The sequence below is a fragment of the Haemorhous mexicanus genome, chromosome 2 (genome assembly GCF_027477595.1).
Source record: "Haemorhous mexicanus isolate bHaeMex1 chromosome 2, bHaeMex1.pri, whole genome shotgun sequence".
Classification (NCBI taxonomy): domain Eukaryota; kingdom Metazoa; phylum Chordata; class Aves; order Passeriformes; family Fringillidae; genus Haemorhous; species Haemorhous mexicanus.
The window spans coordinates 83112023-83129107 of record NC_082342.1 but is presented as its reverse complement, the minus strand read 5'-3'; the positions used below and the strand labels follow the sequence as shown (position 1 = coordinate 83129107).

The 17085-nt window shown below is 41.9% G+C and overlaps 1 protein-coding gene across 1 annotated transcript in view; it reads right to left on the bottom strand.

The window, feature by feature from the left end:
* TM9SF2 (transmembrane 9 superfamily member 2) overlaps positions 1-15099 on the bottom strand; it is a 29673-nt gene extending 14574 nt beyond the window's left edge. Inside the window, exons 1-6 of the mRNA XM_059839283.1 lie at positions 14831-15099; positions 10060-10127; positions 8912-9005; positions 8080-8207; positions 2084-2213; positions 406-530 (exon numbers count right to left, since the gene is read on the bottom strand). Coding sequence (XP_059695266.1) covers positions 406-530; positions 2084-2213; positions 8080-8207; positions 8912-9005; positions 10060-10127; positions 14831-14962 — 677 coding nt within the window. The 5' untranslated portion in view covers positions 14963-15099. The remainder of the gene's footprint in view (positions 1-405; positions 531-2083; positions 2214-8079; positions 8208-8911; positions 9006-10059; positions 10128-14830) is intronic.
* Between the last annotated feature and the right edge of the window lie 1986 nt (positions 15100-17085).

Sequence of the window (17085 nt, the reverse complement as noted above, 5' to 3'; positions counted from 1 at the left end):
AGTATCTGTGAAATCTTTCCATACAAATCCCAATTGTTGAAGAGATCAAATCTTGCACTCCAGTCAAGCCTGCAGCAGGCACTGGTGTCCTGCTCTGATACAAGACAGAATATTCCCTGGTAGGGAAATTAGGGTCATGCATGCACACACACACTCATCACACCCCACCAACACTTACAGGTTTTATTTTATCTTTTCTTGATCCAAGTAGAAAAAAGTACACCAAGGTCCATCAAATTACAAAATTACATTAGACTGTTCCAACTACACTACATCAATCAACAGGAGAGGTAATCTACAGGTCACGTATCTGAAAGCATTTCTGACTAGCAGCAGGTTCCCAGATCAAAGCAAGTGTCTTGGGATGGATCACTTTTTGATGACAAGTTACTTTCAACTACTAACCTTTTTGGTTCAAGTTTAGCAGCAACGAGTCTTGCTCCCAGAGCTTCATTTTCCACAACATGGTAATAAATTTTTATGTCAACATGGTTGAAAATATAAAAGGTATCCTTTTCATGAAATTCTGACTGCAATGAAAAAGGGTTATATTAAACAATCAAAAAATACAGACATCTCAAAGCCTTAAACAGAAGGCTGAATAACAGAATTTTAGACTGCATATAGTTTTTCTGTCAAGAAGTTCTCAAATATGAATGTGAGATACTGGAAATTATAAAGACAGTAAGTGCCTTCTTGCATTAAAAACATAAGTTAGAAAAGTTAATGCTAAGAACAGTCTAGTAAAATTGAAAAGCAGAAAAATTATTTAAAAATATTTAATATATATATTTATTAATAAATTTAACTGAAGATGTCCTATTTTATTTAAGTAACAAACTGAATAGATAACTATGGGACAAGTTCTGTTATTAAAAGCATTTAATAAGCACCAGCTATTTTAAAACAATGAGTATAGTTTTCAGACATTAAACAGAACCTCCCAAAACAATGCAAATAAATGCTCTCTGTGACAGAACCACCTTTGAAACCAAAGATGCACAGGGATGAACAGCAAGCAGCAGGCAAGAATGCTGAATGCAAACTTCAGGTGAAGGGAAACATCACCTTGGAATTTAGTTAGTTAAAGAGGTTGTTAAACTCACAAGTAATTTAACAGCTATGTCTACTGAAGTTCAGTTAGAACCTCTAAAGGGTTCTATCCCCACCCTTCCTATAGAGCTGCCCCAGTTATAAGAAAAGTTACATAAATGAAATGTTCTTCTACTGTACATTAGTTACTTCTTCAAAGGTTATTTTCCTTTTATTAAAAGCAAGTCTTAAAATAAGATTAAAATTATATTGCCAGATTACATATTTGATCATAAATGCATCCATTCATATGCAGACCCTATAACCAACTCATTATGGAGGCAATTAAACAAAATTGGCAACCACAGAAACTTATCTTTGGTAAGATCTATTAAATAAAACCAACCATTTTGAAAAAACCCAAAAACCTATCCCAAGTTCTCAGTGAGCTTGCCATGGAAGAGGTGTGTGGTAGTCTAAAGACTTCCTGGACTTTCTGCTGTATTCTTATCTCCATAATGCTTTCAGTGCACTTATATGGATCTCCACCACTATATCACCTATCACAAGAGACTCTTTGATCATGCAGGAATCTTTTATCTTTTTCCATCAGCTCTCAGTTTTAGGGAAAGCAAACCTTCCAAAAGTATGCAGAGGTACAAACACACCTATGCAAATCTGCTTCCATGAAAACACTTCTATCCCACAAAAATGTCAAATCCAAGCTTTCAAACATTTCCATTTCTTAGGCAATGAAGGATGACATGCTTTCCTTCACCTTTACCCTCCACATGTACTGAATGTTTTGTATGTTCACCCCCTGATCTTTTAGAGCTCTACTGTATTAGGCAGCATAAGAGACCAGGTTCTTAGGCTTAGATCAGGCTTTCAAATTGAGGTACTTGCAGAGACCAAAACACTTGCCTATTTTTAGGCAACATGTGCTCTTAAAATAGCAAGGACTCACCATAGAAACATGACAGAGGAGAAATGCTAGTCTCTAAATTAGTAAAAAGGGGATATTAAAAAATATATAATTGCATAAACATACATTAATAACACAGGCATCTTTTGGACGGCCATCTTCTGTAATGTAACAGCCAATAGGAAAACCAGGATTACAGAACCTCTGGCCATCTTCCACATCGTAACACCACGTCACAGGCATGTTGTCCACAATCCTGTAAATGACATAGTGACACTTCACAATATTTCAAAATACACCGTGTAATGGAAACAAAACCAGATTAACATTAATCTACTTTGCTACATTCATTACTGGAATATTAACTACAAAAATAATACTACCCATGGAGTTGCACTGATTGCCAATCCAAGTTCCAAACGAGTTACAAGCATGTAGCTCTTCAACTGAAACCACTCTATTCACTCCACTGTTTCATGAAGTTCCCATGCAAAAACAGGCCAAAGCCAAAAACTCACCCAGTCCAAATTTTAACAATTTAACTTATTCTTTTGTCTTTATATAATGGCCAAAATAATCAAATTTGCTAAACCAGCTAAAATTGACAATCTCAAATTTAAGACAAAACAAAAAATTTTTTTAAAAGCCTACATCACATATTATTAATTCTCCAGCTTCCTCATTGCAAAATAAATTTTTCATGACACTCTTAAAACTTTTTTTGCTATTTAAGTGAATTCCTAATCATTAGCCTCATTTATAGCTACCAAAGAGCATGCAACATTTTAATTAGATGATCTGCAATTCCAAAAAATTGTAAGCCACCAAACAACTGGGGAAATAATAACTTTCAAAACTCCTGCTTTTATATTATTGCCTCACAAGATTTATACTCATATTACCTAAAACCAGGGGGTTTGTAAGTCAGTTTCAATTAAAATTTTGTGGAAATGCACAATCCCATGATGAGCTGCAGAAAGTTGTAAGACAGTATGATACAAACGGTATTTAACATGCAACTAACAGCACAAATGTCAAAACAAAAAAATATACTTTTAAACACAGAGAAAGGATTCTGTCCCTTCACAAAAGGAACTACTAGAAGACCCTAAACCAATTTATGTTTTATGAAGTGTTTGAAACAGCTAAAAGATTAATCCCCAAAGAATGTCATGTAAAGAAGACCTAAAATTCAGTATCTACAAGCATAATTGCCCAAGGTATATTTTCAAAGGTATACTAATAGACTTCATACATGAAGACATTAGACAATTGCCATATTTTGTGCATCACTAAACCAGAAAAAGGACATGCCACTGAAAGTTAACACAGTTTTGTACAATTTACCAAGCTCCTGAATGTCTTTACAATTAAGTGTCTCAAAGATACTTTTAAATACTTAATTAAACAGGAATTATGACTTCAGGTAACAAAAACAAAGCACTATTTAATCCACTGCATATTGGAACAGCCTTTAAATTAGCACCACTTTTCACAGCACATCAGCAGACAGGGGAGAAAAGAGTGGTATGTGCTGCCTTTATTCACACAACATGGAGAGAGCTGCATAATCCCTACAAATACCTACCCAGCAGAAATAAACTGAGTATTCTTGGTTTATATTGACACAATAGAAAAGGTGAAGACAGGTCCTACAAAAACAAGAGTTGCCAAGTTTTCAGGAGATTCCAAAGACTATCGCAGTTGCAAGCAGCAATAGCACTAACTAATTCCTACTCACTTCACCATGCTACTACAGGGTACAATGATGCTCCAAATTAGGAGCTATTCCAGATTTAGATACATTACACTTTGACCATATTATATGAGGACAACGGCATGAGGTTCATCAAGGCCAAGTGCTGGGTTCTGCACATGGCTCACAGCAGCCCCAAGTAGCACTACAGGCTGGGGCAAGTGGCTGGAAAACTGCACAGCAGAAAAGGACCAGGGGTGCTGGTCCAGAGCTGTTGAACATGAACCAGCAGTGAGCCCAGGGGGCCAAGAAGGCCAATGGCATCCTGGCCTGTATCAGCAATAGTGTGGCCAGCAGGACCAGGACAGTGATGGTCCCCCTGTACTCAGTACTGGAAAGGCTACACCTCAAATCTGGTGTCCAGGTCAGGGCCACTCACAACTAGAAAGACACTGAGGTGCTGGAACATGCCCAGAGAAGGGCAACAGAACTGAGGAAGGGCCTTATGATGAATGGCTGAGGGGGTTTGGGTTGTTTAGTCTGGAGAAAAGGAGGCTCAAGAGAGACCTTATTGCTGTCTTGAAATGCACGACAGATGTTAAGGGTGAAGGTCAGCCACTTTACCCAGAAAACTAGCAAAAGGAAGACAGGAAATGGCCCCAAGTTGTGCCAGGGCAGATTCAGGTTGGATACTAGAAAAAATTTTTTCACTGAAAGGGTGGTCAGGCATTGGAACAGGCTGTCCAGAGAAGTGACAGAGTCATCAACCTTGGAAGCATTTAATGGCCTAGATATGGCACTTAGGGACATGGTTTAGTGGCAGAATTGGCAGTGTTAGGTTAACATTTGTATTGGTTTGTGTGGCAAGGTTTTGGTTGGCAGGGGGGCATAAAAGTTTTTTTAAGAACTGTTAGAGGTTTTTGTAAGAACTCCCATGTCTGAGAGAGCCAGTGCCAGTTGGCTCCAACACAGACTCCCTGCTGGCCAAGGCCAAGCCTGTAAGTGACCAGAGGCAGCACCTCTGGGAAACAGATTTAGGAAAGGGAGAAAAATCCCTTCACAACAGCATTTGCAGCCGGAAGAGGAGTGGGAACATGTACAACTCTGCAGACATCAAGGTCAGTGGAGAAGGAGAAGAAGAAATGCTCCAGGACCAGGAGCAGAGATTTTCCAGCAGACTGTGGCGCAGCCCATGGCGAGTCAGACAGCCCATGGAGGACCACAGGGCAACAGGTATCTGCTTGCAGCCCATGGAGGACCCTACATCAGAGCAGGTGGATGCACCATGAAGAAGGCTGTGATCCCATGGGAAACCCACACTGGAACAGGCTCTTGGCAGGACCTGCGGCCCCATGGAAAGATGAGCCCACTCTGCAGCAGCTTTGCCAGGACCTCTGAATCCATGGGAGACCCACGCCTGGAGCAGCCTCTTCTTAAAGGACTGCACCCCATGGAAGGGACCCACACTGGAGCAGTTCCCAAAGAACTGCAGCCCATGGGAAGGACTTGGACTGGGGAAGGTTATTAAAAACTCTTCCATGGGAGCAACTCCACACTGGAGCAAGGGCAGGGTGTGGAGAGTCCTGACCCTGAGGAGGAAGGAGTGGCAGAGACAATGTGTCAACTAACCACAAATCCCCATTCCCTGCGCTCCTGTGCAAAGAAGGTGTTGAAAACGGGAAGAGAAGTTGAGCCTGGGAAGAAGGGAGTGGTGGGGAGAAGGAGTTTTAAGATTTGGGTTTATTTCCCATTACCCTTCTCTGATTTGACTGGTAATAAATTAAACTGAACTCCCCAATATGAGTCAGTTTTGCACATGACAGTAGTTGATGAGTGATCTCTCCCAACCTTTATCTTGACCCTTTTGCTATATTTTCCCTCCCCTGTCCACTTGAGGAGGGGAGTGACAAAGCAGCTTTGGTGGGCACCTGGTGTCCAGCCAGGGTCAACCCACCACGCAGCTGGACTCAATGATCTTAGAGGTCTTTTCCAATGCAAACAATTCTGTGCTTGTGTATTTGAAATTTTATCTCCATAACGTATACTAGAGAGACTGCTTGCTTTTGTTAGTGTTTTCATCTCCTAATCAAAAAAAGGCAACATTAACATATTGCAAGTAAATTTGGTTTGGATAAAAGCTTTCCTTTGCATCTATGCAGCAAAGACATACTGAGCTGCCTTCAAGCAGCAGCAGCAATGCCAGAACAAATTGGTAGTTTAAGTAGCAAATCATTTTTCACAGCTAATCTTCAAATTTAAAGTGACTTGAAGAGATTATACATGTGGAGCAAATATGCTATTCAACAGTGTTCTTATATGTCTCTCAAGCACATCTGGTGATGAACATTGTCGGCCAAGATATCAGTATAGCTGTTGAGTCCAATTCAGTATGTCAATTCTTAATCTTATTAAGTGGCTTTTGAAACCTTAGAAGTATTTTGCACCATCTGTGTTCCCCAGGAATTTCATGATAAACTGAAGCTGGATAATAACCCTCTACTGAATCCTCACTTATACTACCTTGTTCATCCCTGTACAACATACCTCTGTACCATACTCCTGGATCATGCATCAACAATCACAAAATCCAGCCACAGCCACTTTGTGAAGCTGTGGCTAAGGAGGACTAACAGACATAACCACCAGGGATGTTTTAGGGCAGTAAGCAGAGGGGAAAAAAAAAAAAAAAAAAAAGCCATTAAAATAATTAAGAAATAACCTACACTTCAAGGGAAGTTTTCTTCTTCTTTCTACTTGAATACACTACATATATATTTTAAACAATTTAATCTACAGGGAAAAAAAAAACAAACCAATGTGAAGTATGATTAATTTTACACAGTTCTGTTTTAGCTTCTATCAGATTAAGTTATGGGCTTTCCTAAAAAAAAAAAAAATTCTTTCAAGCTTTGTAGTCTTAGGAAGCTATTTTTAAGCTACACACCAAAACATACACAACCTTTTATAGCCGAGTCTTTTCTGCCAGACTCACATGCGTTACTGAAATTCAAAGTGGTGCAAATATTACAAACATATGCAGTATTTAAGAGGAATATAATCAAGTTCAGCATGTTTGAAGCTCCAGTTGTAGCATTAGGCATACACACTTCAAATCCCTGCAAAAGTAGCTGTACATTTCTTTATGGCTTTCTTGTTCACCTACCTGTACATATGACTATGTCCTGTGAACCCTTCTGACATAACCTATCAAATTCCTACAACACTCATTTTCAAGAGGTTCCCAGAAAATTTACGTCAGTGAGCCACAGTTTATACCCACAAAGGGATATCCTGTATCAATTCTTGAGAACAATAGAAAATGCACTTGCTGCCTTTCCAGCTGTTTCAAAATTGAAGGAATGGAATGTGACATTACAGAAAAACAGTTAATTAACAGTGGCAACATTCAACCTGCATTTTAACTAAAATACCCAAAAAGTTTAAATCCAATTAGATGAAGACCGTTCCCATAAAGCAGGAGGCCCATATTTGGAATTAGGGCATACCTATGAGTGACATCAGTTAATGATGCTCATGCATTCCTTGCAAAGACTTGGGCCTCAGGAACTCATGCTCAAGTTGTTCCTTCTATTCTTGCACCTGAAAGCTGCTGTTGGCAGAGCATGCCAACACATCAAGAACTAAATAAACACTGATAACACGGCTGGGACATTTCCACTGTCAAGACTGAGCCTGCTGATAAACATTTCACAGCTCTTGGATGTGGGTGCAGTGTTGGGAAACTGAATATCTCCCTGAGATTCAGCATACACATTCAGCCTTGCCCCACCCTTAATGCCCATCTGACAAGGATTCAATGTCTGAGCTCAAAGAGAGCTCCAGCATGCTCCAAGGTCAATCAGATGGTTACAGAGAGGCACAGAGAATAGGAAAGTACCAAGCCTTTATTTATGCATTCCCCAAAATTACTTAATTAATTAGTTTTCACTGGCCACCTTTCCCTTCCATATCCACAGAAGAGAAACAAACATTGCAAAAAAGTCTTTCAGAACTGTTGATCCCGTCTCCTGGACACAACATTTGAAGGTGAGTGCAAGGGTTGTCAAGGAAAACAAAGACAACATAGCAACAGAATAAAGGTCCTGTAAGACTTTTCTCAAGCTAAGGTAAGACTAACTTCTACATTTACAGGTAAAAAAAAAGCAGCAATATTTTACAGTAAGCACAAAGCTTTGTATTTAGAAACAGATTGATTTCCCTTGCTCCTAATGCTTATCCTTCAAGTGAAGGAATTTTTTTTTGTGAAGACAACAAACAATTTAACATTTCATGCAAAAACAGGGGAAGAAATTAAGTGCACATATTTATTGTTCCATCTATTAACTTGCAAATATAAAAGAATAAACTAAATTATCACCAACATACTACACTAACCAATCTATGAATTTTAGACTTACCAACTTACCAGTGATGTTGATAATTCAGTAGCATGCTTTTTTTCAAAAAGTCTAATTTCTGTTTGTCTTCTGGCTTTGTGGTATCATATGTTTTTGTACAAACAGATTTACATGTCTCCTTCTTGTTGAATGTGAACTAAGAAAAATTAAAGACTCATGAGCAAAAAGGTTGTAACAAACTGTCTTATTTCAGTACATAACAATTTATCCTATACACTTCATTGCCTATACTATTATAATGAAAATACCTAACTAATTACTGAGACTAGGTACATCAACCCTCCAGAAGAGGTTTTTATACTGGTGTGTGCTATAAACCCCTCCTGTGCTCACTGTAGGAACCCTTCAGTTACTGACTAGCTCCTTGTTACTGACTAGCACACATTTTCTGCCATGATTTACCAGATAAGTCATTTGACCTCACAGCAGCCATGCTGTCACAGGCAGCTTCAATTGGTAACTTTCTCTCCTACTACCTCTGTAGAAGAGAATGTGAGAGCTTCAGTCAGCAGGAAAGACCAGCAAGCTAACACCATTTACAATTCTTCGGTTTTATGGCTGCAGTATTTTCAGATCGGGTTCTAAGAAACGAACAGTGCTGAGCAGCAATAATCAGGTTTTGTCAGATCCCAAAGCGAGAAGATAACCTGCACAGCATTTCAGGGTACAGCCCCACAATGCAAAGTACACAGTTACAATTAGGTTAAAGTGACAGATTTTTATCGAGTGGAATTTCAGATGCTGAAGCTTTCTCAGATAAAGCCCTTGAGAAAATCATCTTCAAGATTCTGATCTCCTTTGGCTACATTTGAATGCACACATTACTATCAGAGAACCAACCCTGTAAGGAGACGGTTCTATCCTCTCTCCAAACAAGACCTGGCCAAGGTTTTCAGATGGACGCTTCTTTCCTTCTGCTTGACAAAAATCAAACCTGAATTAGAGAAAAGATACAAAAATGAATAAAATATTCTCAGCTAAAAATAATGTTCCCAAATCAACATGTTCATCACAAGTGAAGGAACTATATGGCTTTCCCTTCAGACAACAGTTTCTTCATTTAACCTGTGAAGTGTCAAAATAATTATCCTGGTTTGAAAATAAACCAGACAAAACAGAACCAACATTCAAATCCTTTCATCAGCTATTTCAGAACATTGTAGCGTAAGTTTCTTTGAGTAATTAGAAGTTTCCTATTTGAACAGGGATTTTAGACAAGAATTAAATCTTCATCTAGAGTTTAATAATGACCCTCAGAAAAAAGCATGAAGGCCAGATTCCAGAATTTGAAGGAAAACAAAAATAAAAAAGACAGAGACCGCTCTCTTACAAGTAGCATTATTAAACAGGTTATTACAGTTTTATTCACCAACATATTTAATAGCACATCCTCCACGTTTTTCCAGTCTATTTTTAAAAATAGCACATTTGTGTTCTTTAAAGTGCAGACATAACTGGTACTTAAGCTCTTCAATATTAACAGTCAAAATATTCTTTATAGCAAAAACTTTACATAGTTGTACCAGGCACTGATACATTTTGTGCACGTCTATGATGTGTACAAAGAAAACATTTAACACCTCATTAAGATAATTGATGGGATGTTCGCACCTCATTACCACTTCAACTCATCTGGCACCGGCTACTAAAGACAGAGGTAATACTTTGATCTACAGTGACAACTGATGCAGTCAAGTATCATATATTTATACACACATATTTTAACCTTAAGTTACAGTATAACAGCGATTCAACCTGCATGAGGGCCTATAAATCCATGCAATGAAAACTGAGACAAAGGAAGCAATGTAGGCATCCATCTGCTCATTGAAAATTCTGTCTGTGTAAATTTATGTTAGCAAAATAAATAGCCATGCCTCAGTGGCACACTGCTACAACAAGATGCAGGTAATACTTTTAGGCAAATTAAATCCATCTTTTTGGAAAAACTGACAATTAAAATGGCACAAATGGTATAATATACTTACGCAGTGTATTCGTAGGGGAGGACAGACTCTACTGAGTCAAGCCTGTTCACAAACAGCTCGATTCCAGACTGAAAGAGCAGAAATAATCAGCAGTTATATTTAAAGCATTCCTTCCTTTCCCATGGATATATGAAAATAGATTTGTTTGAATAGGGTTAAGGAAAGCCGAAAATGTAAGATTTGTGTAATCGTACATCTTGATGTGTAATGAACTGTATCTGCTGGGAGCATAAGTAAAGCCCTATCTAACCATCACAAAAGCAGTGACCACATGACAAAAACACTTAAAGGCTAACATAACCATTCCAACTACAAGATAGCAGGAAATCATGCACAAAAATAATATCCTTAGCACAGCTGCCAGTGTTTGAGTTTAATGTACCAAGTTAGAGTCATATTAGTCATCACCACAACTTTTGTGTAATAAAAGTCTTAAAAGAACATGAAGGAAAGAGCAGATGAGACCAGTACTTCTCCCTGTAATTAAGGATACTCCACAATTTTACATGTGTAGTAACTATAAACTGAACTATGATAATTTCCACAATACATTCAGACTGATACATTTTAAGTTTAAACAGAATCTCTTTCCAAAGAGTAGGCAAGGATATCCACATTTACCTTCCTATAGAAGTTTTTCACTTACTATCAACACTTGAGTAAGAACCTCAAATTCAGTCTACTGTGGTTTCAGACTAGTTTAATCTATATACATTAATTACAGATGGGCTACTCCACTTCTAGGGAAAGGGAGAGGTCTCTTACTCTTCACTCTTAGTCTCAAAATCCCTTCCCTTATTCTAGTCTTGCAGTTTCAATAAATTTCAAGTGTTTGCCATACACTGCTTTTGGCAGTTATCTGCTTGCACAGTAAACCAATCCAATGGGCCTGAACAGCAAAAGACTTATACAAAAATATTGTGAAGAGCAGTTCTTAATATCACAGCAGGCTGTCCTCATTTTGGCTGGGATAAAAGTTTCTTCTTAGTAGCTGGTACATTGCTGTGTTTTGTATTCAATGAGTGAATTATGTGATAACACACTTAAGTTTTAGTTGTGGCTAGGCAGTGCTTACTGAGTCAAGGACTTTTCAGCTTCCCATGCTCTGCCAGCATGGAGGTGCACAAGAAGCTGGAAGGGAACATGGCCAGGAGAAGCTGACCTGAACTGGCCAAAGGGCCACTCCATACCATGGAATGCCACACTCAGTATATAAACTAGCTGGAAGGGGATGATCACTGTCCTGAGATGGGCTGGGTATCCTTCAGTGGGTGGTGACCACTTGTATTGTGCAACTTGTTTTGCCTGGGTGTCATGCCCTGCCACCGCCCCCCCCTTTTCATTAAATTTATTATTGATACTTAAATTAGTAGTTTGAGTATTTTTACTTTTTTTCAATTAAACTATTCTTATTTCAACCCACAAGTTACTTTTTCCCCCATTTTTCCTCACTATCTCACTGGGGTCAGCAGGGAACAAACAGCTGAGTGGTTCTTAGTTGCCAGCTAGGGTTAAACCACAACACAAACTGAGCTGTCTTACTGTGTAATCAGACAAGAGCTGAAGAGCAACACAAAAGTGAATGCCCTCAACAACAAACCCTCTCCCTTTTCAACAGCAAGCCATCTATTTTCTTACCAACAGAAGAGCATTTCCTCCCTGTAAAAATTCACTCTAGTTTAGCCAAACCAAGAAATTCTGCAGGAGAAGAAAAGCTGGAAATGTTCACATGTATCTGGAACTCAGATACTTAGCTGGGTACTGTGTTTTACTGATATAACTTAGCTGCCCATGTGCAAGTCAGGATGCAGTCTTGGGAGACACAGGAAGTTCTGTGAGCTGTTATTATGACCCACTAAGTGAAGACACACCTTCAGGCTCATCTTTCCCCTGCCCTAAGCCATGCAGACCTGCTGCTCACCTCCAGGTAGTCTATGCTTGCTGTAATGCTGTAAGTCACTTCCAACTCCCTAACACAGCAGGAAACTAGACTGGCAAAAAGTTGGATAGTTTCCTACCATGTTAAGCTCAAAAACACAACAAGTAACAGCTGAGGCAATGCAGAGGACAGGAACACATTGCCCAGGGGAAGACAGCAATGAAATCTCTCAGCAGCAGGGAATTAGACTGCTCAGCTGGCCACAGAACCATGGCCTTAAATAGGCTACTTTCATCAGAGGAGATTTAAGTGAATGATGCAATTTTTCCTAAGAATCATATGCATTACTGCAGATCAGCATATTTGATAAACCATTTCCCATACAACACCAAACCCTTTTTGGAGCAATCAGGATTTTTACAAACTAAGTAAGGATTCTTAATCTTTAGGCAAGAATTAATATTTAAGTCTGCATAGATCCCATTCCATTTCTGATGATATTCTAACCAAAACCAGAATAAGCAGCCAAACTGAGTTTGCCCAAGCAGATTACCAGGAAACTTGGAGAAAGGGGGAAAGCCACAGGTCTCACTGCTCTTAGCTACATGCCCTATTAACAACATCTCATCCCACCTCACCAACACAGGACAGGCGATCACAGGGATCATAACAGACAAATAGTAGGTATTGAGATCTGGCATGTGGATTGAAATCCTCAGGCAGAGGAAAATGCACTATTACTGACATTGTAATTAACAGTGATAACTGCAAGACACCTGTGAGAAATGAAGCCTGTCCAAGGATGCTTAATTTTATCCACTTACATAAATATGATACAGCAATAATCCAATAATATATTGTTTCTCCTTACCAGGAACCAGAGTACATTCAGCTGCAGACTACATGGAGGGAATTAGATGTGAAAAGTGCTTTAGATTTCTCCATATGCCTATGCCTAATACAGAAATTGCTAAGAGGTGGCTAATTGCAGAAAGAACTTTTGCACTACTACAGCTGTTGAGGCATTCAGCTGCCTGCTGGTGGTACATTTAAATTACCCAAGTACCTCATGTCACATTTATTAAATGATAAAATCTCAGGATAGACAAACATTTTACGTGTTTTAATAGGCAATAGAAATGCAGAGACATCTGAGAAAGATCACCCCATAGGTGTCTCAAATTGGTTACAAAAGATAGTAGGCTATGAGGTCCACCTGACTTAAAAAAAAATATATCTTTCTTCCACAAGTTTAAAACAGAAACAATCCAAACATAGCAATGTTTTTCAGGGATGTTGTGAAAAAACACAAACTGCAGCTTGAAAGCTTTAGCCTGTATTTGAAAAAAAACCATTCCTTAAGAGGGTGGTGCAGCACTATAACAGGTCACCCAGGGAGGAGATGGCTACTCTGTGCTTGGATGTTCCCAAAGCTTGCTTAAACAAAGGTAGAGCTGAGTTGATCTAGTGTTGACAACAGTGGTGCTTTCTGTCCTCTCATGCTCCATACTCATGAGGCTGCAGTACGTGACCTATTCAGGTCACTTCCAAACACCATTTCTGTGGTCCTATAAAATAATGTCCACAGGATATTTAACTACTACAACTGAACCGTCTTCATTGTATGCTTGGCTTATTCCCAGCTCTGCTGATTCCAGACAGAAGGATAAAGTCAGCACATGGTATTTACCAAAAGCATATACTTTAAAGCAGGCTCTTACTCTGAAGAATTATGAACCAGAGTTTCAGGCAATGCAGAAGCGGAGAGCTCAGAAAGTGCAAGGCAGCTGCTTTCTACAGTAGTAAGACCATGGAACATAAAACTGATTAGTCTCGAACTTTCTCATTCAAGTATTAAAAGTCTAGTCTGCTGTAATTTCCATCACAGCAGCAGGAAACAACTTCAAAAGGTGCCCCAAAGGAGCAAAGATGATTTTTCATCAGAGGAGATTTACATTAATGCTCCCCACCAATATCCTTACAAATGAGTTATTTGGTTATGCAAACTTGGCTTGTCCCTTCTGCAGACATGAAAGTAAGTTTAAGCTTCACTTGACATTCCGGGCCCTAGAAGCCCCTACACTTCAGGTTCCTGCAGCCAGGAAGACACAGCAAGGAGAGTGTTACAGGATGTTTACCTTGGATATCTGCTCCAGCCACCACCTGCTCACTCCTGCCAGGAATCACACACACACACACCCCTCGGCATGACCTGTCACTGCCATCCTTACTTCCTGCAGCTTTCCTGCAATGATTTGAAAGGACCCAAGAGATAACCGGCCGGAGCTTCCTACTTCCCCGACGTGGCCGTAACTTACAGGATGAGCCGACAGCTCTCTCCTTCCCTCGGAGGGATCGTGGTCACTTCCCAGCCAGGCCGGAGCTGAACCAAGCAAGCACCTCTACCGTTCCCCTGGGTCCTCTGTGTCCTCAATTTCCTTTTCAAGGAGCAATGGCCATAAACTAAATCACAAGAAGTTTCACCTCAACACGAGGAGGAGCCTCTTTACGCTGAGGGTGACAGAGCACTGGAACAGGCTGCCCAGAGGGTCACGGAGTCTCCCCCTCTGGAGACATTCATACGCGTTCCTGTGTCACCTACTCCCGCCGACCCTGCACTGGCAGGGGGGTTGGACCAGGTATCTCCAGAGGTCCCCTCCAACCCTAACAATTGTGTGAGCAACTTGAGCACAGCGGGAACCGAACCACGCTCGGAGTCCCCGCAGCCACAGCCCCCGCGCCGCCGGGCAGCCCCGGTACGGCATGGCGAGGAGGCTCCAAACTCTCCGGACAAACTCCACGACGCAGCCCCCGCGGCAGGGGGACAACACCCAAGGCCGCGCCGCACCCGGGCGGCCTCGGGGGCCTCCCCTCAGCGCCCCCTGGGCTCACCTTGCACTCGGGCTTCTCCTTGCCGGCCTCGCAGAAGTTGACGGGCGCCAGGCCCGGCAGATAGAAGGCGGCGGCGGGCGCGGTGGCCGCCGCCAGCGCGGCAGCGATGAGGAGAAGCCGTCGCAGAGCCATGTCCGGCCGGGGGACGACGGGGCAGGGGCCGGGGGTCGCTGGGCGGCAGCGGGGTCGCGGCTCCGTCTCTCGCCCCCCGCGCCCGCCCTGACGCGGCCGCGCCGCTTCCGGCTCCCCCCTCGCGCGCGCGACACGTCGTCACCCGCCGCGCGCGGGGCCGCCAGACCGAGGGCCGAGGGGGGAGGCGGGGCCGGCACGCGCGTTTGCTTCCGGGGTGTCTCGCGCCCCCGTTGCCACGGCAGCGCCGCCCCGCCCCGCCCCGAGCGCCTCGGCGGGGGCCGTGCGGGAGTGCGTGAGGGGGGACCGGCTAGCGGGCCCGGGGCGGTGAGCCTGCCCTTCTCTTCAGCTCGGGTGCTGTGTCTAGGTCTGGGCTTCTCCGTACGAGAGAGATGGGACCTCCTGGAGTGGGTCCAGTGCGGGGTGAGACGAAGATGATCCAGGAGCTGGAACATCTCTCTTACCAGGACAGGCTAAGAGAGCTGGGCTTGCTCAGCCCCGGAAAGAGAATGGCGGAGACGGGATCTCATCAATGTTTATCAGTGTCGAGGGGAGGGTGCCAAAGGAGGGAGCCAGGGTCTGCTCGGGGGTGCCGAGCAATAGGACGAATGGAATCGGGCAGAGACCGATGCACTGGAAGTTTCACCTGAACGTGAGGATGAACTTCTATACTGTGCGAGTGACAGAGCACTGGGACAGACGGCCCGGAGAGGCTGCGGAGTCTCCCTCACTGGAGATACCCGAGAACTGCCTGGACACAATCCTGTGCTGTGCTCTGGGATGACCCTGCCTGAACAGGGAGGTTGGACCAGATTGTCCCACTGTGGTCCCTTCCAACCTCTCCCATTAAGTGATTCTGTGAATGTTCACAGGTGATAGACAGGAATGGTGCTCAGCTGCCATTTGGGACCCCCACACCTGGACAGTCAATCCCAGCAAAGCCTGGGTCCACTGATCCCAGTCAGGCTGCACTGCCTTCATGCCTGTCCTGCAGTCCTTGCTTTTTAAAAAATACATTTTGTCTTTAAAAAAACAAATATTTATTTTTAAAAAATAAATTTTGTCTGGTTTTTTTATTTGTTTGTTTGTTGGGGTTTTTTTGGGGGGGTTGCTCTGTGTGTGTGTTTTTTCTTAATTCTCAAGGGTTTCACTGGGAAGAGGGAACTGCCATGCCCAGCCCCCCTTACCAGCACCCTTGAATTCCCAATCATTTTCAGTTTAAGTGTTCCTAAGTGAGGAAGGGGTTATTAGAATATAAAGTTAATTTCAAAGCACTGAAACAAAACAGGAGCTTCTTCTAAATGCAGCAGAATATGGTTGTTATTGGGAAGGAGGGGGGTGAGGCTTTTTTAAAAACAAAAATATTAAAAATTTTATGCAAAATATAATCTCTTTAAAATAGAAAATCCAATCTTTAATCCTCACTTCTCCTCCCATGAGCTCATGTGGGGAATTAATGACCAACACAGCTAGGCAGGGAGCAATCACCCCTGAAGGCTGAGTGGCTAAGGAGGCAGGACGGCCTCCAGACTCAGGTGTCCTGTGACCATGGCATGACACTGCCCATACCAGACCCAGAGCAAACAACATTCCTGTCTGGTTTTGGTCTTTTTAATTCTCATGGGTTTTGGGTTTTTTTGATTCTCATGGGTGGACAACTCTACATGGTTTTCAAACCGAATTCTTGGGGTGAGACATACTGCTGGCTGAGTGGAGCTGGGGAGAAGCCAGCCAGGCAGACAGACAGATGTTGGCTGTGGTGGCTGTCCATTGCAGCTGAGCCTTCAGAACAATCTCTGTCCTCATTCTCTCCACGTCATCAATGGCTACTGTCATATAACACTGGTAAAAATCTACTGGAAAAAATCCCTACCAAAAAAACCCCAACCTTTAAGAGGGGCAGACATAAAAACACTGTTTTGATAATGTAGGAGAGGACATTGCTCAGATTATCATTTTACCTTTCCCTACTTCCTAAAGCATTCCATCCATTTCGGTTTGTGCAACTTCAGAAACTCCAAACAACACCCTCTCATGAAAAACTATTTTTGTAAATGCTGAAGCATTTCCACTAATTGCCTTGGTTCTCCCAACATCTTTTATTTCATTTCTGCTGTTTATTACAG